Source organism: Protopterus annectens, chromosome 1.part0 (assembly GCF_019279795.1).
Source record: "Protopterus annectens isolate FY-2018-M chromosome 1.part0, PAN1.0, whole genome shotgun sequence".
Classification (NCBI taxonomy): domain Eukaryota; kingdom Metazoa; phylum Chordata; order Ceratodontiformes; family Protopteridae; genus Protopterus; species Protopterus annectens.
The window spans coordinates 617,712,402-617,734,814 of record NC_056725.1 but is presented as its reverse complement, the minus strand read 5'-3'; the positions used below and the strand labels follow the sequence as shown (position 1 = coordinate 617,734,814).

The 22,413-nt window shown below is 40.4% G+C and overlaps 1 protein-coding gene across 3 annotated transcripts in view; it reads right to left on the bottom strand.

The window, feature by feature from the left end:
* UBR2 (ubiquitin protein ligase E3 component n-recognin 2) overlaps nucleotides 1-22,413 on the bottom strand; it is a 5,196,118-nt gene that overhangs the window by 4,506,101 nt on the left and 667,604 nt on the right. For all 3 annotated transcript variants that reach the window (XM_044061864.1, XM_044061881.1, XM_044061872.1), the window contains exon 7: nucleotides 8,152-8,214. In XM_044061864.1, coding sequence (XP_043917799.1) covers nucleotides 8,152-8,214 — 63 coding nt within the window. The remainder of the gene's footprint in view (nucleotides 1-8,151; nucleotides 8,215-22,413) is intronic.

The window sequence follows — 22,413 nt, the reverse complement described above, 5'->3', positions numbered from 1 at the left end:
AGCCTGATGAGCCTGGTCTGCAAGGCTATGGAATAAATCATCATGGAACTTATAAACAATGACATTGGCAATCTCCAAACTCAGGACCCCACCCAGTTCGGGTTTGTAAAAGGCAGATCATGTCTCCTAAATCTGATAGACTTATTTGAAGCAGTCACCAAAGCCATAGATGAGGGTAAGGTGGTTCACACAGCCTATCTAGATCTCACCAAGGCTTTCAACACCATCCCCCATACTGGAATTATAGATAAACTCACTAAACTAGGTATAAATCCCTATATCACAAGATGGGTTGCCAAATGGCTCACAGACAGAACCCACACTGTGAAAGTAGCAGACTCCAAATCCAACTTCAGACCAGTGACAAGTGGAGTACCACAGGGTTCAGTCCTGGGTCCTCTCCTGTTTGGTATCTACTTCTCTGAAGTACAGGCTAACACAGAAGGTCTTTGACTAATGAAGTTCACAGAAGACTGCAAACTAGGAGCCACAATCAAAACTCCAAAAGATGTGGACATCCTACAAAAGGGCCTCGCTGAGACAGATGCCTGGTGTCAAAGCCATGGCCTCGAGCTCAATGCCAAAAAGTGCATTGTCATCCCTTTTGGTAAAAACTCTGTACCCATGAACTACCACATAGGCGGTAGTCTACTTAACACCGAAAGTGTGATAAGAGACCTTGGGCCACAGGTGGACAGCAGTTTCTCCTTTGATAATCACATCACCACAGTAGTGAGGAAATCCTTCTACGTGGCACACCTCACCGCAAAAGGTTTCTCATCCAGGGGAAAAAAAGAGGTCATTGTTCCCCTCTACTCGTCACTCATTAGACCCATTATAGAGTACAACACCCCTTTTGGTATGTACCTCACAAGACATCTAAAACAACTGGAAAGGCCACAGAAATACCTCACAAACAGATGCCCTACACAGACGGTCTCAAAAAACTGCATCTTTACTCCGTCGCATATCACCTACTCAGAGGCGATCTCTGCTTAACACACAAAGCTATGTCAAACCCACAGCTTTTGGACATGCTCCACTTAAAGAAATCCCAATCCCTATGAGCTACACGCTCTAGGGACCTAAACCTTGTCACCACAATAAACAGAACATGCTGGAGGGATAGATTCCTGTTCCAGAGACTTCCCATACTCTCGAACAAACTACCTATCTATATCAAACCAAGCTCCTCATTAGCACTCAAGAAAAATCTTGATGATTGGATGGGAGATGGGAAATTCACCCCAGGGATCAATTCTGTGGCTCTGCTCAACAGTGGCACAGGAAAATAATTTTCTTGGGTGGCGAAAGCCAGGGTACCTTTTGGCTAGGCTTATATAGGCCCTAGAGCCAATAGCGTAGTACCTACCTATGAATAACTACTGTCAAACACAAGTCCACTGGGTTTCTGAAATCAGTCTGCCATGCCCACAAAGTATACACAAACACAGTGAAAATATGGCCCTTGTAATTATGTATGAATGAACTGTTCTGTGAGCATGTTACCATTCAAATGCATAACAAACTCTTCAAATACATTACTTTGCAAAATATGCTCTGTAATGGCTGTACTCTGAGAAATATGCCTTATAATGGCTGTACTCTGGGAAATAGTTTTACTGTAACACTGCAAAAAACATGCAAACACTTTATACATTTCCGACAACTCGGATATTTTTGTTTAATATGAAAATAAATATGCCTTGTGAAAATGTGGTAGTTCCCCTTTATTTTATTCATTTTAAGCAATTCAGACTTTATTTCAAACATTTTCCGTAGTAATTCGAATATTTTTATCAATATCGTACATATCTGCTTGTGCGAATATTATTTAGAGCATTCTGTATGCCTCGTTTCATATTATGCAAAAAGAAATAGTGCTGAGCAAGTTTTCATACCTGAAATTAGTTTCCGACCAGTTTTGTGAAGTTAGTACATTTTGGGAATGATCCACTCCTGTATATTCCACCAGCATCTAAACAAGTGCCTTAAGCCGTTTCAGCTATGCTGCGTCTGATCTCATGCCTTTTCTGTATGCTGGTTCTAACACCATGTCCTTTAGACATGTCACTTGTTAGTCTCTGATACATAAAACAAGGCGGCTTGAGTTTCGTTCTGATGCTTTAATACATAAACACATCAGGATGGATAGCAGCATAATATGAACAAACTAGTTAACAGACAGCTTACATACATGCATGCTTACATCTCAACAGCTAAGTACAAAATGGCAATCAGGCTTGCACTTGCTCAGTATTTATTCGCTTGTACAAGCCCTTAGATAGCTTCTTAAAGGTATATACATACACACTGATCTACAGGCATGGGATATGATGTTTAATAAACGCCAAGTGCTTTCAACTAAACAGTAATCACTAGACTTCTGAAAAGTCAAACTAAAAAAAAAAAAAAACTCACTGGTTAAATATGGGCATTTTATTTACTTCTTTAACATTTGTTTACCAGGAAAGTTGGACTGGACACAGGTCCTTCGGCAGCAGATGCCCATGGAGAAAAGCTCTATAAGTAACAGTAAATTTTAATGCACAAATTACAATAATCAATAAAGTATAAAGTAAGCAAAATGTAGTATACATAAGAAAATACAAATTTGTTAGAGCATGACAACAAAACCTATGCGTTGAACTTAACTAGTACTATTTGTAAAGTATGACGTGTCAAGACATAAGGTTAAGACAGGCTGGTAGGAATAAAAAGATTAAACACAGTAGAAGATGGATATGGTTGGGGGAAACTGTGATGTATCAGAGCATTCATGAGGGGGTTAGTACAGGAACACAGCCACTTTTTTTTTGCAAAACTATCACGTTTTAGTAACAATCATATGACAGCTCAAATAAATCTTTAAAAACAAAAACACAAACAAAAAATCAAAATTCTTAAAATAAAATTATGTAACTACAAATATATGAAAGTGTTTAACATTTATTAAAAGCTGCATTCTGTGCCCATAAGCGTTTTTGTCATTTTATCTTCTTATAAAGAAGACACAATAACCTGCCTGTGGGGAACATTTTAACACATCTTTCAAAAGCAACTAGAGTAGTCACTACTATTAGCATAACAGACCAAATAAAGACATTTATAAAGTCTCCAACAACATGGCACAATAGTGCAGTAGAAAACATTTTTATTTATTTATTTATTTATTGACATTTGTTAACTGGGTTTGTCCAACTGGACTTGTGGCCCATTTTCAGTGGAGACCCGAGGAGAAAAGATCCATTAATACATTTTAAAACAATATTGATATAATAGCAGTTATAGCAAAACGATTCACATATGTTGGGTTACATGCATAAAGTTAAAGTTGCATTAAAAAGAAGCTAAGTAACAATTTTACATTGATACAGTTCAATAGGTCAACAATAAACATTTTTTTGTTTGTATAAAACTGTGCAAATGCAAAGTAGACACACTGGAGAGAGAGGTGTAATGAGGTATTAAGTATGGTCCTTTCGAGGGTACATAAAGGGAAGGAAGACTAGGTAGGGTCATGGCAAAGGCAGGTTCTGGAATTGAGAAAATAAGCTTTTAGTTCATTTCTGCCTTAAAGTCAGATTCTTTGGTTCAATTCTCAGCTGGGGTACCATCTACATTGAGTCTGCTTGTCCTCCTTGACTGAGTGAGTTTTCTCTGGGTACTCTGGTCTCCTTGAACATCCAAAAGACAAGTTATAGGATGAAGCTGCTTGGATAATATCAAAAGTTTTACAGAAAAAGAACACTATCAGTTCCACTGAAGTCCTCCTTTAGCCAAGCTAGAAATGAACTCCTTAACAGATGATGGGAATGAAAGTGCTTAATTTTAATAAAGTGTGGCACTATCAACAGGACAGGGTTTTTTTTTATTTTTATACACTACAACACCAAGAATCTCATTAGACTTGAACTGTAATACTGTTTGGCTTTTTGAAGGGCAGATCCCATCTACTGAATATGGTACATGTTTTCAAAAGATTACAGATGCTGCAGGATGGTTGCCTTGCAGTACACAAGGAGTATCTTGATCTGGCCAAGGTCTTTGATATCATTCCCCATGGTGGAATCACACAAAAGCTAAATGCTTTCAAAATTAACACATTTGTGGTAGATGGACAGCAAAATGAATGAAAAACTAAACCCACACAGTGCAAGATGGAGGTGTCTCATGAACATATGAAAGCTACCAGCAATGTCTCTCAGGGCTCAGAGACGGGACCACTCCTCAGCATTTACTTCTCAAATCTCCATGCAGAGAGCCAAGATTACTGACTAATGAAGTTTATACATAACTGCAAACTGGAGGTTAAGTTACTCTGATGCTAAAAACCTCTAGGACTGAACTCGCCCTAGTGAACTCTTGGTGTGCTAAAATAAGCCCAAACTACAGTGCAGTATCATTACTTTTGGTAAATAACCCATCCTCTCACCGTATTGTATAAACACACCACCAGAGACAGAACAATTAGGGTTCATAGGAATTTCAGCCGATTTCTCCCTTTCTTGTGACCATCATGTGACAATGGTTATCAGAAAACCCTTTTATTTAGGGCAGCTAACTGCCAGAGGAGCATCAAGGTCAGAAGAGATATTCACTCCCTTATACAAGGCATTGCTCAGATTGATTATCAAGTATGAAGCCCCTTTGAAATGTATCATGCTAAACATATTAGAAGCATGGAATTTCATTTCTTTATTTTATAGTTTTTGTTTCATAGGTGGCTACTAGGCTAATGGCCACAGGGCCCTTACAAGCCTAGTAAAGGTTTATCCTTATTTCCACAATCAATTGACCCTGTCCAAGAGGGACACTGGTGGAACCCCTGGGTGAATTTACGGTTACCCATCCAATCGTTCAGATTGTGTTTGAAGAGGGCCAAATGAGGTGCTCTGTTTGACATGAGGTGGGAGTCAGTTCTAAAGGTGTGGTAAACTCTGGGAGAGGAATCTATCTTTCCAGCAGGTTCTACTAATGTCACATACCAGGTTAAGATCTTTAGAGTGAGTAACCTGTGTGCCATTTGGCTTGCGGATATGCAGCATTTCCAATAAAGAGTCAAAGACTGCCTTATATGCAAAGCATACATTGCCTCTGAGTAGTCTGTATGAAATCGAATAAAGTGACAGTGATTTCAGACAATCCTCATAGGACAGATGATAAAGACCTCGAATTTTCCTGGTGAGGAACCTTTGTAGTCTCTCCAATTGCTGCAGGTGTTTGGAAAGGTACATACCAAAAGGGGTGTCCTACTCAACTATTGGCCTGATGAGGAAAGAAAGTACAGAGACGTTATAACTTTTTTTCTGGATGCAATGCCTTTGCTTATGAGATGAGCAATACAGAATGCCCTTCTTACCACTGTGGAAACATGGTGATCAAAGGTAAGGTTGCTATCAACCTGTGTGCCCAAGTCTCTCAACACTGAGTACATACTTAGGGTGTTACTGCTGATGTGGTAGTTAGCAGGAAGATAGCACTTACCGAAATGGATAATACATTTTTTTTTATCATTTGTTTGTGCAAGACCCTCTTTAGGATGTTGACATTCTAGGACTGCTCCCAGTTTGCAGTCATCAGCACACTTTGCCAGCCACAGACCTTTAGATTTAGCTTGTACTTCGCAGAAATAGATTCCAACCAGAAGAGGTCCCAGGGCTGATCCATATGGTACACCACTAGTTACAGGTCTGCTGTTGCATGTGAGTTCCCCTATTTTGATTATATAGGTTCTATCAGTGAGCCAGTTAGTGACCCATCTAACGATATAAGGGTTGATACCTAGCTGGGTGAGTTTGTTAATGATGCCTGAGTGGGGGATACTTTCAAAAGCCTTGGCTAAATCTAGGTAAGCTGTATCTACAAATTTCCCCTCATCCAGGCCCTTGGTGATTGTCTCGAAGAAGTCCACCAGGTTTAACATGCATGATCTCCCTCTAACAAATCCAAACAGAGTAGGGTCAAGTGTTTGGAGATTACCTATATATTTGTTGATAAGGTCCATGATGATTCATCCATGGCTTTGCAAATACGTTTAATCAGGCTAATACGTCTGTAGTTCCCAGGGTCAGTGGCAATGCCACCTTTGTGCAAGGGGATAACGGTGGCCATTTTCCATTCAGCTGGGATGAAGCCGGTGCTTAGACTATGACTGAAATGAATACCCAATGGTGTTGCTAATTCTTGTTTGAGCCCATGTATGACTCAACCTGGGATGTCATCAGGCTCCATAGATGCTGTGTTTTTGCCCTTAGAGAGTGTGTTTATGACCTGCTCTTCAGAGATACAACGTAGAGGGACAGGTGGTTGGGATGTTAAGGGGTACGTCTGCTGGGGGCAGGAGTGAAGTTTTCACAGAACCTGTTGGCTAACATATTAGCCATGTCCACAGGCTCAGTATATGTGGTATCATTAACATACAGTTTGGTATAAATATGGGGCTTTCCTTTTAGGTTATGGATGTAACTAAAGACCGTCTTATGGTTGTCCTTAGTTGAGGAAGCCACTTTGGATTCATAGTTTGCTTTGGAGGACTTCACAAGAAGTCTTATTTGCTTGCTTAAGCCGAGGAGGAAGCGTTTCCAGTTTAGGGCTCACTCACTCTCACTCTTAGACAGCAATTTCCCCCTCTTATTGTAAAGCCTGTTAATAGTAGTTGTCCAACAGGCAGGTTTGCTCTTCCTTGAGGAGCATGTTTTGGTCCTATCAAGTATGGCCAAGTCAATGCAGTTATATAGGTGCCTGCATAAAGCACTGGTGTAGAACTCAGCACAGTTGCCAGCTCTGAGGGGGGAGATGCAGTAAAGCTATTTATACCCTCCTGTAAGAGGTTACAGTCTGCTTTGGAAAAGTTTTTAAGTTTAGTTGCTGCTGGGGAGCATCAGGTGTGATAGTTACTTTGAATGAGACTGATTTGTAGTCAGATCTCACTAGGGAAGACCTCACAGTGGGGGATGCTACAGTGGTCCCCCATACTGGTAAGCACCAGATACAGGATGTTGGCATCCGTTGTGGGGGTGTCAAACAGCTGGTCCAGGGCACTGGAGTTAAAGTCAAGGAACCGTTAGGCAAGTGAGTTAGAGCATGAGAAATTTACCCAGTCAATGGATGGGTAGTTAAAGTCGCCCAAAACCATGGTGTGCGGATGTATCTTGACAGACTCAAGTAGATCCAGAAAGGCAGAGTGGGTGTCCTGATTCACAGGGGGGTGGGTCCTGTAGCTGGCAACTGACTTGAATAGGTGTCCTACAAACAGCTAATTGCACTTTAAGTATCTCCAGGGAATCATACTTTTTAACCAATCTGGAGGTGTATTTATCTTTAATGAATATTGGTACACTGTCTCCATTAGTTTTCATGCCTTCAATTTGTGGTCTGAATGTGTAGAAGGAGGTGTAGCCTGGTATGGCTGGGGTCCACAGCCTTGAACCAGGTCTCCATGACTGCACAAATGTCTGTCTTTCATGGTGAGAACCGCTTCCAGTGAGTGCAGTTTCATATTAAGGCTCCTCCAACCTTGAGGTTGTTTTTAGATGGAGTTTCCCAGGTGGACATTCTCTCGCGCTCTATACGGGTAACCAATACCTGATGAATGTGTCTGTAAACAAGTCCTACAAAAAAGTACAACAACCACGTACAAAAAACAAACAAAAAAACTCAGCCACCAAATGCATGTGTTACTATGGTGGGGCAGCACTAGAAAACATTTACTTTCTGGCTGAAAGCAATGGAACATATTTCCCACTTTTTCTATTATGCAACTAAGATCTTGAAATACCTTCACAAACTCATCACCAGCATTGCACTTTCATCACCCATTGAACAACCCATAACACTATAATGACAGGTTGTCAGTGAAGTAGCTTGCAACAAATGGGTCTATGATGAAAGGCTGTCTTTTGGAGGATATTTTCTTCCTGAGCTGCAACTACTAACAAATATGATACAATACTAGCTTAAAATTACTACAGTATCCTTTAATAACATATTTCATAACCCAAATTAATCTAGCAGATCAAGCTTAACTTGGTTTACATATACCTTGCATATGCTAATAACATACATACCAATGAGCACCCCAGCTTATAAAAAATAACTAATACCCAGGATTTTAAAATAAAAAGATGAAAACATGAAAAAAACTTTTACCATGATGACAGATTTTGCTTGCTCACAGAATTGGTAATCTCCACAGCGAACAGCTCGTCGACCCTTATAAAAAATAAAGTAGAAAAGGGGTTTAATTTCTCAGCAAAACCTAAACAAACATACATATGTACATTGCATAGTTCTGTTAACAATGAAAAGAAAATGCACACAACTTTATCTTCTCTGGGATGTCAAGAAAAATTTACACTTCGCACATCACTATCCTTGAAGTTAATGATGCTCTTCCGGTAAACTTAGCTTCTACAACACAGAATAATGTTCTAAAACAAACAACCCTCACACAACATTCAGTGACCAGATTTACTTCAATAGCTTCATTGATATGGGGCAGATAGCATGTTTAACCAGGAAATTAACAAAATTCATGCATTTCTAACACACAAAAACAAACAAAAAATGTAAATGCACAACACAAAGATGTCAAACATCAAATGAGAAACTGATGCATTAATACGCAATAACTTCAAAAAACAGTTACTGCTTGAGAGAAGTTGAAATTCCAATAACAAAACATGGACTTGGAAGGTTTATACAAATGAAATACCTCTGAAGCATTAAATGTTAAGACCAGGTCTACTGAATTTCTACTCCAGTGAAACCAGCAGCTGTGCCACTAAGCACATGGAACTGGGACTGTGAATGAAAACATTACATGCTTTCAAATGTAAAATGTAATGACAAAAAGTGCAGTTGTGTAGTTAACTCACTATAACAATAGGTGTTCAACTAGAGCACTGTTGCAGTAGTCCTTACATATGCGACTTATCCGACAATGATGATGTACATCCGGCAAGGGGGGGATGTACAAATATGCCAAAAACTCAGAGCTTTCTTACATCTTTAAAGGGATGCTGAAGACTACTGCTCCAAGTCAAATCTTGTCAAAGAGAAAAGTGGGGAAGGGTACCCTAACACCTTAGCCTGTGAATGGACTGGTAAGAGGAAGGGAGAATATTAGAACTGCAACAACGATCTACTTGAACATTAACTGCTACTGTAAGTTAAATGTAACGTGTTCTTCATTAAATCACTGTTGCAGCAGTCCATACATATGGGATGACTGCCAAAGCACAATAAGAGAGGGTAGAGGGAGCTGGAGTAAGACTAGAGTCAAGAACTCCCTAAAGAACTGCTCTAGCTTAGCTTACTTTCACTCTAGAGACAGCATTCAGCTTGTGATGTTTGGTAAATGTTGGAAAGGAGTGCAAAACAACTACTTCCAAAGTGAATCTCGAGTCCAAACCCTTCGAGAAAGCCCTAGATATAGCAAATGCTCTACTAGAATAAGCCTTGATATTCTTAAGAGGTATTTTGGCATACCGAGGGTAACAAAATTGAATGCTGAAAGCCATTCAGAAATAATTTGTTTGGAAACTGTCTGCCTTTTTTATTACTATGGTATGATGAAAAAGTTGATGAGATTTTCTACATTCTTTTTTTGTCCAGAGTGAATATCCAGGCAATAAAGAATTCTCTCTCCCCCTTGTTTTGTAAATATGGGTAGAGGGCAGGGAGTTGTAAAGTTGATTAAGTGTAAACTCGGACAGCCTTGGGCAAAAAGGAAGAGTTGGTACTTAAGACTCAACCTTTCCTTGCAGGAAATCAAAAAAGGCTGAAAAGACTTGAGGGTAGTTCAAAAACCCTTCTAGCAGAAATTAAAAATAACAAAGACAGTATTCCAGGTTAGGAATTTTAGAACAGAGCTGGCAGCAAATTCAAATGGACGTTGAGTTTTTTTTTTTTTTTACAAAACAGAATTCCAATCCCAAGGAGAAGTCAACTTCTTTCTTGGTGGCTGGTATGCAAAATCCCCTTTAAGAACTGTTTGACTTGATATAGAGAGGAAAAGGGGGAGGTTCCACTAGCAGATAGGCTGAAGTAGCTGAAGGATGTACCTTAAACGGACATGTACATAAAGCCAGAATTGAGCGATTCACAGAGGTACAGGAAAACTTCAGGTGCCCCACTTGGAATGGGTTCTGTCCTTTCTTCCAGCAGCAGACAGAAGAAATTACCATTTGGACAAAACACTCCCTAGTAGCAGTTTGTTTTTTTGCCACCTTCAGAACTTGTTGCACTTCCTCAAAAGAAAGGTGTCTAAAAGGAATCAAAAACATATCCACACAGATGGGTTTAGATTTCTGATATTGGGATGAACTAGGCATATTTTTTCCTATGTAAAAACTTCACCCTGTAAGGAAGCATCTAGTAACTGATTACTCCTTCTCATGCAGTTGGCCAAGAGCAGTGTTGCTTGAGCTAAATGAGAATCACCAATAACATCCTTGGTACATTTTTCCCAATCCTTTGAAGAACTGTGGAACTGGGAGAAAACATGTAGGAACATCAGTGTCCATGGGGACCAAGAAGGCATCTGTCTTCCAGACCTTTCTACAAGGTGTCTTGGAACATAAATGATTCAAATGTCTGTTTAGAGTGAAGGCAAACTGATCTATTAGAGAATTCCCCATTGGTGGATTACATGCAGGAATACCTCCCAGTGCAGCAATTCATTTGATAAGGTCTAACACTGAAGTAATCAAGGAGTCTCCTACAGTCTCCTGCTCCTAAAAAAAATAAGCTGTGATGAAGTGCAATGTCCAAGGCAACCATGACCAGCCTGCAAAGGGAGGCAAGATCTTTTTCCTGACTGTTTATGCATCACATTACAATAGTATTGTCTGTTATCACTGTAAGAGTGCCTGGAAACCAAAGATGATTCACAGTTTTCAGGGCATTTAGAAGGCCTGTAATTTGAGGTTGATGCGCTGTGTCTGTATTGTTCTCAGATTTCTTGCATCCCAACACTCTTGAGACAGCACCCCAAGCATAGTGCAAGGCATCTGTGGCAACTGTCTTAAAAGAGGCTGTGGGGACACAGAAGGGTATCCTGGAGTTGTGAAGGATGTGATTGGCATGTCTTTCTTCACAAAGCTGAGAACTGAAATAGCAAAGAAATATGGTGAGTGTGTTGAACTAAAAGTGAACTGAGAAACCACTGAACCTTTTTCATGTAAAGCCTGGCATGTGGAATCATAAGAACACATCATGAAACCTAAAGGATTCAAACAATCAACACACATACTCCATTGCAAGGCAGAGTGAGACAATGCTGTTAAATTAACCTCTTTTCTGGGGAAAGAAACAAAGTCATCAGGAAGATGTCCACGAGACATCTGACAAAAAAACAATCTGCGAAGTGGTATCAAGGATGACCTTTTTACAATCAGGTTAAATCCAGTTGTGGAAAAGATTCACAGAAACTGCAAGGCTGTTAAAAGCGCAGATATTGGTTGAGGCCAAGATCAGGCAATCATCAAGGAATGAAAAGCTGCGTCTCTCTCTCTCTCTCTCTCTCTCTCTCTCGAGCGTGTACGCTGCAACAGGCTATCACTGGAGCAAGGTATCTGACGAAGACTCTTCAAGTGATGGAAAGACCAAAAGGCAATGAAACAAACAATAATGCAGTCTCAAGACAAGTAATCAAATACAGAGTTTTTTGTGACTAGGAATATGAAAGCAAGTATCTTTCAATGACTGAAGACTTGAGACGAAAGAGGAGGAATTTTTTTTTTTTTTTTTTGAAGTATCAGTATTTTGAATTTTGGAATAAGTAGGAAAGTGTTTAACTAGGACAGTACTAAAATGTGCCTCTGGATTTCCACTCTCCTCAAGACCAGGAAAGTCTTGTGTAAAATTATGTCTCCAGTGGTCTGAGGGGACTGGTTCCATTACCCCCGAAGCAGTAAATCTGCAATAATTTGACAGCTAAGATGAGTACAATCTCTGTTGGGCACTGAGGAATACCTAACGAATGAGAGGTGATGCTCACTGGAGTTTGTAATCCTGCTTTATGTTTAAAACCTGAGAGAGTATGTGGTTACTGACTGCCATGCAAGAAGGCACTGAGACTTCCTGCTATTTTGAAAGCCCTAGAAGAGGATTAAGTGAAAAAGAATCATATGTTTTTTCTTCTTTGAGAGTTTGCTCCCTGGAATTCATTGGAATTTCCTTGCCACATCCTTTTGAACTACTCTTTCCCTAATTTCTGCAGAACAGATTTGAAGAGTTTAGGAAAAAAAATGGACCTGGGTTACAATGTTAAACCCTCTGAAATGTACAAACTGGAGACAAGAAAAGCTGTTAAATTCCCCACATTTTTTTCTTCTCTACTAAAGCTTTTGAGAACTTTAGTAGAAGGATTATCAAATAGGAACCCCTTATCTACTGAAGCCTTTAACAACTGAGATTTCACATCCATGCTTTTGCATAACTGTACCAGATGCTGCACCCTTAGAGACCTCATCCATGACATCAAAGCCACAACTGTCTGAACAGCTACCTAAGGGGCAGAGTGAAGCATACTAACAGTATTAGATTTCAAACCAGAGGTGAGAAAACTGCTCTAAATTGCTCAAAACAGATAAATGGAATTTAATACCTACTCTAAATGCTAACACAGCATAAATATATACCCTTTGTCACACCTGTCAAAAGGTCTGCTGCCCTTATCACTGCAGATTAAATTAGTGGAGGAAAAGGTTTTAGCACCTTTGTCAGCATTCAGGGATACAACACATTGTCATCAGAAGAGGCATTTTTTTTAAAGGTGGTTGGGTGCATCAAAACCTGTCATGCTCTGGAGAGTGACAATATGGAGACACTGAAGCAGTAGAAAATGCATTCTCAAGAGCTCCTAGGACTGGAGGTATAACAAGATTAGGGTTATCCATATCTAACAAGTCATAGTACCTTTTCTAGGTGTATGACACTTTCCCCTCCCATCTCAAAAAGTCTTTCATTTTAGCAATCATGTTCCCAAAGGAAAGTTTTTTCTCTGTGGGAATGGGAAGATAACTTGCCCTCAGCCTAAGATTCATATCCAGTGAGAGAGGGAGCCAAGAGGCATAGTAATGTCCTTCATTACTGAAGTATAAAAATTCTTCTTCTTCAGAAGAGGGAACTCGCTCCCTTTTAACCAGGGAAGTAGATGAGACTGTTAAGGAAGACTGAAAGATCAAAATGACTTTAAACAGAAGCTATACAATGTTGCCTCTATCTTGCTTGCCTTTCTAACCGTCATGGATGGGGATCGAGGGGTGATGTTGGTTTGGTGGGTATGTTTCCTTAAAGTGTTCATAGACCTGACCTCCATAACTAAACCTTCAACACCTTTCCTTACTAACAGGTGGTGAAATACTTCATCAGGTAAAAATTATTCCCAGCTCTTCCTTCATGGATGACACAAGCCAACCATTTGGTATGATCGGGTGTGCAAATATCCTGAACTACAGCAACCTCCAAAAGGGATGTGTTAGAGGGTCTGAGAAAAACAAAGGAGGCCTTTGCAGCTGCAAATACACCTTAGTAGAGTCATCAGTCACAGAGTGACAGAGGATGTACAGTTATCAATCACCTTTCTTGAAGATACTCTCTTTATCCCAGATGGGAGAGACAATGAAGATGGGGGTTACACCATGTCCAAATCTCAAAGACATTTGTTCTCCAAGGCAAAAGGAGTTTAGTCTACTTCTAATGGTCCTTGGGATGAATGACTAATGTAACATGATCTGACGTGTACAGATCCTAAGCAAGCGGGGCAACTAGAGTGATAATCCTTGTAATGTATTTGGTGCCCACACTCAATTCCCTTTTCTGACAAATATGCAACTTTTGCAAAAAACTATGGTAAATAAATGGAAAGGGTCTCCAATGCGGTGCTTACCTGCTTGATGCTGAAGCCAAACATATGAAAAACAAGAGATGGTAATGAACCACATTTGCTTACAAGCAGCAAGAAAGCTCTGAATTTTGGTGCATCCATACACCCCACTGTCATGTCCACTTGTGCACAAGGCAGAAGTACAGTACATGAGGAAGGTGCCTGAAGCTATTTAGACTGAATGGATGTAGGATACCCTTGGCACAATATACCTCATATGTAAAGACTACTGCAAATGAGATTTAATGAGGAAAATCTCCATTCAGGTATCCTTAAACACAACATACAGTTTTATTTACTCATGAAATACACTGGCTTCTCAAAGAAGCCACAAAATAATTTTGTGACCCTTGTACATAAAGAAAAGACTTTGATCCATCCACCCACAACACCCTTTTTCCCCATTTTTGCAAATGGGATCAGGGTGTCATGTGAACAATGACCATCATATTGTCAAGAAAACATGTACAAAATTCTTAATTTTTGCTTCAGCTGGCATAGCATCATAACAAAGAAAAGAAAAGAAGCAAGTTCTAATAAGATCCAGGACGTAACAAGGTTAAGTGTAGAAAGGTGGTGGTGTGGTAAATAGAGGAAGAAAATATGACAACAGGAAAAAAAAAAGTTATGTACTAACCATAACGTTCCATCTGAGTAGTTAGACTTCATTTGTCAGCAACCTGTGGGTTACGGATCAAAGCCGGCAGCTTACCAAGCTAAAGATCCAAACTCCTCCCCCTTACCCATACTACACTGCAACCTCCTTCCAATCCTTAGACTGACTTTGCCACCCACTGCGTGACGCACAACAACCTAAGATATAAAAATCTGACCAGAACACACAAACTAGGCTCACCAGACCCAGGACACTGAGCCCAAAACACAGACATAAATCACCAAGGTCAGGGGAAAGGTGGGAGGGAAGGCTGCTGAAAAATGAAGTCCAACTACTCAGATGGAACGTTATGGTCAGTACATAACTTCTTTATCTGAAGTAGTTAACTTCATTTGATCATCAACCTGTGGGACAGAGTCCCCAGTTACCAATAATCTTGTGAGGCCCTTAAAGAAGGATATTCCAGAGCACTGCAGAACCAAAAGACGCCATTCCTCTAGACTCCATATCCATGGAGCTTATAATGAGTAATTAAAAGTGTGAGAGGAAGCCCAGGTAGCCGCTGAACAAATGTCAGCCAGGGAAACTCTAGACCAGAATGCAGCAGAAGTAGCCATAGAACAAGTACAATGAGCATGAACCCCTTCTGGTTCCGGTAATTCATGTTCTTTGTATGCCTGCAAAATACAAAGCAAGAACCATCTAGCAAAAGTCACCTTTGTAACTGGTTTCCCTAAAAAGGGTTTAGCAAAGGAAACAAAAAGCTGATCAGACTTACGGAAGGGTTTAGACCTATACGTAAAAGCGTAACTGTCTGTGAACGTCCAGCAAATGAAGTTTGTATTCCCCTTTATTTTGAAAGTTAGGGAAAAATACAGGTAGATTAATAGACTGATTAATGTTGGACTCTGAAGCAACTTTAGGAAGGAAAGAAGGGTTAGTCCTGAGAGACACCCTATCTTTATGAAAAACTAGATACAGGGGTTTCATACACAAGGCTTGAAGCTCCGACACTCTTTTTGGCTGAAGTGATAGCTACCAGGAAAGCGGTCTTCCACGACAAGAATTTCAAATCAGCTGATGCTGCAGGTTCGAATGGAGGTGCAACTAAGGCCTGAAGAACCAAGGTCAAATCCCACGGAGGAGAAGGATGTTTGATAGGAGGTCTCAGTAAAAAAAGTACCTTTGATAAAGGTCTTATAAATTCTGGCAGCAGCTACAGAACCTGAATTCTGTCCTACATGAAAATGGGGTATAGCTGCCAGTTGAATTTTCACTGTGGAAGAGCTGGCCCCTTGCTGGAAGATTTGAGACAACAAATCTAACACCGCAGGAATAGGAGCGGTAAAGGGATCCAAATTTCTCTGAAGCCCAAATGGAAAAATGCTTCCATTTACTACGATATACCTTCCTGGTAGAGGACTTGTGTGCCACTACCAGAATGGAATTAACAGAGGAAGAGAGACAGGGCGTCCTGGCAATTAATGGAAATGGAGCAGCCAAGCAGTAAACCTGAAGCTGTCCAGATTTGGTGGAGAAATTCCCGAGGGATGACGAATGAGATCTGGAATGGGATTCCAATATCCAGGGAGGAGCTACTAGATGAGACCGTAAGCAGGGAAACTAGATCTGACAAGGCCAGAATGGGGCTATGAGGTTAATCCTGCTCCCTATCTGCTGAGCTTTCTGCAGGAATTTTGTCATGAGAGGAAGCGGGAGATGCGCATTAAGAAGACCAGGTGGCCAAGCATGGACAAGAGCGTCTCTGGGGGCTTCCCCCCTCGGGGGAATCCGAGGAAAAAACTTGCTGCACTTTGTGTTGGATGGCAATGCAAAGAGAGTACAGCAATGCTGCTGCTTCTGGGTCTCGGTCCCTTCATGCCTGCCTGCAGGACTTGCTCATGTTTGCTGAGGATCTCTCTGATTTTAAGAGATCCCTACACAGCTGGGACCTCACAGGACCCCCTGTCCCAGGAACTACTTGTACAGAAATAAAGAATTTAACCTCAGGAGCCTTTTGATTACTATGTATCTGATGATGACCTAGCACATTTTTTTTAAAACACCTTTATTAAAATATCACTTAAGACACTGGCACAAGAAAATTAACAGAAAATAATCAACATTTTTTTCTGTTTACACACATTATTCATTACACGTTTTCTTTCTAACAATGGTCTCTTTCAGTCCATCTTTACATAAATCACTCCATTTCTGCTTTGTCTTCAACCTCAATCTCCCTTCTGAACATTATTTGCATGAATTGTTCCCACAATATCCATTTATTTCTATGTAATTTTCTCCTTCCCTTTTCTAAAGATCCCTCTTTCTGTTTACCTCTTCTGCAATGTTCAAGTACTTCAGTTACAGTTGGAAGACATTTTGGTTTCCATTTCCATTTTCTAGTGTTTGCTTTTTTTTTATGGCTGCCAACAGAATTGAACTTAAAAAGGCCTTACTATGTGTAGTTAATTCATAGCTTGTGTCCCAGCTGAAAAGAATCATTTCCATAGTTAGAGCTACTTGCTTTTCCGATATTTCTGACAGAGTACTTTGTAGGGAAATTTTTAATCTGCCAAATCATTACACTCCCAAAAACTTGGTCCCAGTTATATTTCTTCCCTATCACACCACCAGTATTTGCCATTTACCTGAGGAAATTTCTTTGAGTCCATTCTGGATATAAAAATACCTATGCAAACACTTCAAGCAAAAATCCTAAATCTTCTTGATGTTGCATATTTAGGAGCCATGCACTTTATCCCATTGTTTTTTGTAAACTGCTTTTCCACTCTATCATTCTCAATGTTTTCTAACATCCTCTGATTCTTATAGTCAGCATGCAGTGTTTTAATTATCATCTTTTTAATAGCAGCTTGACTAAACTCTACCAGAGCTGGTCTTTCACTTAGGACCGTCTCATATCTCTTTCTGTTTGCCTGTACTCTGATATCAGCCCCCCCCCCCCCGACACGAAAGGCAGTCTTACCTCTAGTCTTGATTTTTCCATGGCCTCATCCCACTGTATTACCTTCCCCAGAGTTTTTGATAAAACGACATAGATATATATATATATATATATATATATATATATATATATCCAAATAGGGGAAACAGATATCATTATGGATGAAATTATCCATAAAAAGTGTAGAATATCTAACTTGGTTTGATGAAACAGTCACATTTACTGGCCTGCTGAAGATGTCCCTTAAGCATTTTTATAAAGGGTATCAGTGGTACTTATCTGGAAACCTACTGTAAACAGATGGTACGATTTTAGAAAAGGATCTTTCAGGGACTGTAAGAGTAAAGGGTATCTATGCATTGCTGTGGCTGTGGGATTTCTGATAAAGAGCTACTTCAGCTTTATAAATTTACTTGAGAAGTATCACTGTACTAATTAAAGAAATGCACCTTAGTAACAAATAGAAAAGTTTTTTGTTATGTAATCTTTAAACTAATCATATCTACTGCCCACTTCTCAAGTAAAATGATAAAGCTGAAGTAGCTCTTTATCAGTAATCCCACAGCCACAGCAATGCATAGATACCCTTTACTCTTATAGACCCTGAAAGATTATTTTCTAAAATAGTACTGTTTACAGTAGGCTTCCAGATAAGTTCCACTAATGCCCTTCATAAAAATGCTTAAGGAACATCTTAAGCAGGCCAGTAAATGTGACTGTTTCATCAAACCAAGTTATTCTTCACTTTTTATGGATAATTTCAACCATATTTAATTCACAAGGCTATCATCCTGAATTTAACGTATTAGCTTTACTGTTGCTTCACCCTGGGTCTATTACTAACTTAAAATAAACAATAAATTGTTTCTGTATGAAGCAATTATTTTCTAGTTAATATTTGAAAATATTTCATTATGAAAATTCTATTTGCCTTATAAATTCAATATTTATGTACCTTTTGTAAAGCCTTGTTTAATTTTAGTTGTAAAACACTGTTTTATGGTGCTTTGTTGAACTAAATTATCTTTACCTCTTATTGTTCCTTAACTGTCATATTGAGGCTCTTATATTTTCTTTGCTTTAACACTGTGCATGGTATCATTCTTTGATTACAGCTCTTGTTGTGCTTTAGATCAGTGCACTACTCCAGTCATCAAATACAAATAAAGTGTTAAAAAGCAGTGCCGGCAACTCGGCATCTACTGTCAATCATTAGTGGACCGGAGTTCCGCTGTGGTGACCCCTAACCGGGAAAAGTCGAAAGACGCACGTTAAAAAGCTAAAGTGAAAGAAGTGCTAAGCAAGGTAAAAGTAAATGTGTAGTTAATAGTAACTTATGAGATGAAAAGTGTTAAGAAATAGCAAAATTATGTCAGTGAAGGTAGTCTTGCAGCATAAAATTGCACTTGACTATTAAGTTGATATGGATTTGCAATTATGTTAAACTCTAAGAACTAAAATGTAAATGTCATTACTGATATTCAGTCTATTAAGGCGAAAGTTAAGTAATGTGAGTGGAGTTAAGTACAAAGCTGGACTTCAGCTCAGGCAACCCAATTGCAATTATTGGCTTAGCCACTTGACAAAATTGGAAGGGAGGAAGTGGTTGTAACTGGCTAACCCACCTTGAGGGAGGAAGGCAGCTCTGTTTCAGACACCAAGCAGGAAAACTGAGTGCTATACCTATGTTACATGGGCCTGTAGACCATTCACTGCCATGGAGTACATGTACATATTGTAGAGGCACTGTCCATGTGGCAGGAAACATACAGCACAGATCAGGGTACCACCAAGAGGGAGGAGGGCATTCTCCCAGGAGTGCAATTTAAGACTAATGAGCAGGCCTGCTCCCTACCACCCAACTCTCACCAGTGGGAAACAGATGGGCTGAAAAGGCTAAACCAGCAGAAATTAATTAGCCATAAGACTTTTGTCAGGCTTGAGTATTCCTGGCTTTTGCCCCACAGAATAAATGTGCTGACTGGATGCAGACAGAAGAGACTTTGGGAAATGCCCTTTGGAGAATGAAAAACTAAAAGCATAGGAAGGTAGAACCATCCAGGGTGGCCAGGGAAAAAGGGATGAGAACTGAAGCAAACTGATGCTGGCACCAACCATCAGTGATGCTCCATCTGTGGCAGCAGATGAGCAGCTGAGTACATTGCATGTTAAGTAGGTACAGCCACCACTGTGCAGCCTTGCATGGGTACTTGATGCCGTCATAGGTCAGGGTTGGTCCCTGATATTCAGGTGGCACTCAATATGAGCCAAATCCAGCGCTAGGTGACCTAGCCTATCACCTAGTACCCACTGGTTGGGAGGGGGCCTGCTGGCTGAGGAAAGTACAGTTTTGTACCTACCATAAATGTAGATGTTCGAGGATTCCCTTGCTGCAGTCCTGACTATTGGGTATAGTCCGCGTCCCAGTCGGCCCGAATACCAGAGTATAAGGCTGACGTCGGTCATGGCGCCTTAGACTTTCGTCAGTACGCCATGGTACTAATGCGCATGACCGACGTCATTTCCTCAGTCTTTTCTTGCCCCAGATGTCAGAAGACCCAAAAAGACAAGTCCCAAAAACAACCTGCACCAATAAACATGTACAATATATATACAGGAATATATATACAAAAAATATAAGCATGAAAAGGCACCTACACAACCACCCTGACACACAGAGGGGAAGGAGGGAGGGTAAATTGGACTGCAGCAAGGGAATCCTCGAACATCTACATTTATGGTAGGTACAAAACTGTACTATGTTCTTCGTCTTCCCTTGCTGCAGTCCTGACTATTGGGTAGAATCCCAAAGCAGAGGTAAGGGAGGCTGGCAAATTATAAAGTAGCAGGAGCTGACAACATGCCTTGTAAAACAGCTGTGGCAAACCAGCTCTAGACTTAGAGTATATAGGCAGGTGATAATGCCTAGAGAAAGTATGCACTGAACTCCAAGTAGCTGCTTCCAGAATATCCTTAGTTGCCACCCCTTAGAAATGCTGTTGAAGTGGCAGTAGCCCTAGTGGAATGAGGCCTAATCCCAGCTGGAACCTCTTTGCCATGATGGGAATAACAAAATGCAATGCAAAAGCCAATCCACCTAGAAATAGTTTGTTTTGACACAGGTTTGCCCTGTGAACTTAAAGCAAAAGAAACAAGTAACTGCTGAGACTGCCTAAAATCTTTAGTCCTGCTCAAATAATAACGAATTGCCTGTGTACATCTAAAGTGTGCAAAATCTTTTCCCTTTATTTTGAGGATCTGCAAAAACGTAGGCAAATGAATAGTTTGGTTTAAAGCCACACTAGAAACCACCTTAGGCATAAAGGAAGGATTAGTACGTAATGATACCCTGTCCTTATGGAAAATCAAAAGGGCTCTACTGCCATAAGGGCCTGCAACTCAGACACCCTTCTTGCAGAGGGAATAGCCAACAGAAAAGCGGGCTTCCATGACAAATATTTCAATTCAGCAGTAGCTGCCGGCTCAAAAGGTTGTAGAGTAAGTTTTTCCAACACAAAATTGAGATCCCAAGCAGGAGTAGGAGCTCACGTGGGGGTCTTATATTCTTTGCCCTCTAAGAAACTGCTTGAACAAAGGATGCGAAAACAAAGGTGGGTCACAATCATAGTGAGCTGAAATTGCTGCAGCATGAATCTTTATGGAAGAGAAAGACAAACCCTTGTCCAATAACTCAGTAAGATATTGAAGAGCCACACTCAAATTAGGCTCTGAAATCTCCAAATTCTTTGCTGTACACCAAAATAAAAATCTCTTCCATTTTTCTGCGTACACTCTCCTAGTACTAGGCCTTCTAGCTTCCATAATCACATTTAAAACTTGTTGGGGAAGCTGAGACCTTCCATGTTTCAACACAGAATATGCCAAGCTGTGAGATGGAGAGATTGAAGCTTGACATTGAGCAGATGACCGCCCTTCTGAGATAACAAATGAGGAATCAGAGGTAAAGGCCATGGAGGCTTCTTTACAAGACTCCTTAGAAGTGGGTACCAGTGTTGCCGAGGCCAATCTGGAGCTATCAAAATCATCCTTGGCCTGTCCTGTCTGACCTTTAGTAATACCTTTGGAAGAAGAGGTAGAGGTGGAAAAGCATAGACATGAAGGTTTTTCCAACTGAAAGACAGAGCATCCACTTTCCAAGCTGTGTGATGAAACCCCTTTGTGCAATACTTTGGCAGCTGGTGGTTTAGTGGAGAAGCGAACAGATCTATGTCTGGAGTTCCCCATGACACTGTCAATTTCTGAAATACATGAAGATCCAGTTTCCACTCGTGGGGATCCATGATTTGTCTGCTTAATACATCTGCTAGGGAGTTCTGTGCTCCTGGCAGAAACCTTACCTGAAGAGTCAGTTGCAGGCTTAACGAGTCTCCCATAAAATCATTGCTTGCCTGCATAGAGGATAAGAATGTGTTCCCCTTGCTTGTTGATGTACCACATGACAGTTGTGTTGTCTGTCAGAATCAACACCTGCCCTGGAAGAAGTAACTCCTTGAACGCCATCAATGCAAACTGGACTGCTAACATCTCCTTCATGTTGATATGTAGATGCTGTAGTCTGGCAGGCCACTTGTCTTGTATCCACTTTCCATTTAGATGAGCTCCCCAAGCAGTGTCCGAGGCATCTGTCGTTAAAATCTGACTCGCCTCTGGCCGGGTCACAGAGAGTCCCTTGTTTAGGTGACATTCCTGAGCCCACCACAAGAATTCCTTTTGAAGGCAAGGTATTATTTGAATGACAGTGTCCAAATCTTGGCAGTGCTGTGTCCATACATTTTTGAGATACCATTGCAGCTTCCTCATATGCAGTTTGGCATTGGGAAGCACCAGAATACAAGATGCCATGAACCCTAATGCTTGAAGGACTGTCCTTGCAGTCAGCACGGACTGATGAGATAGTTGATGGAAGTAAAGTGA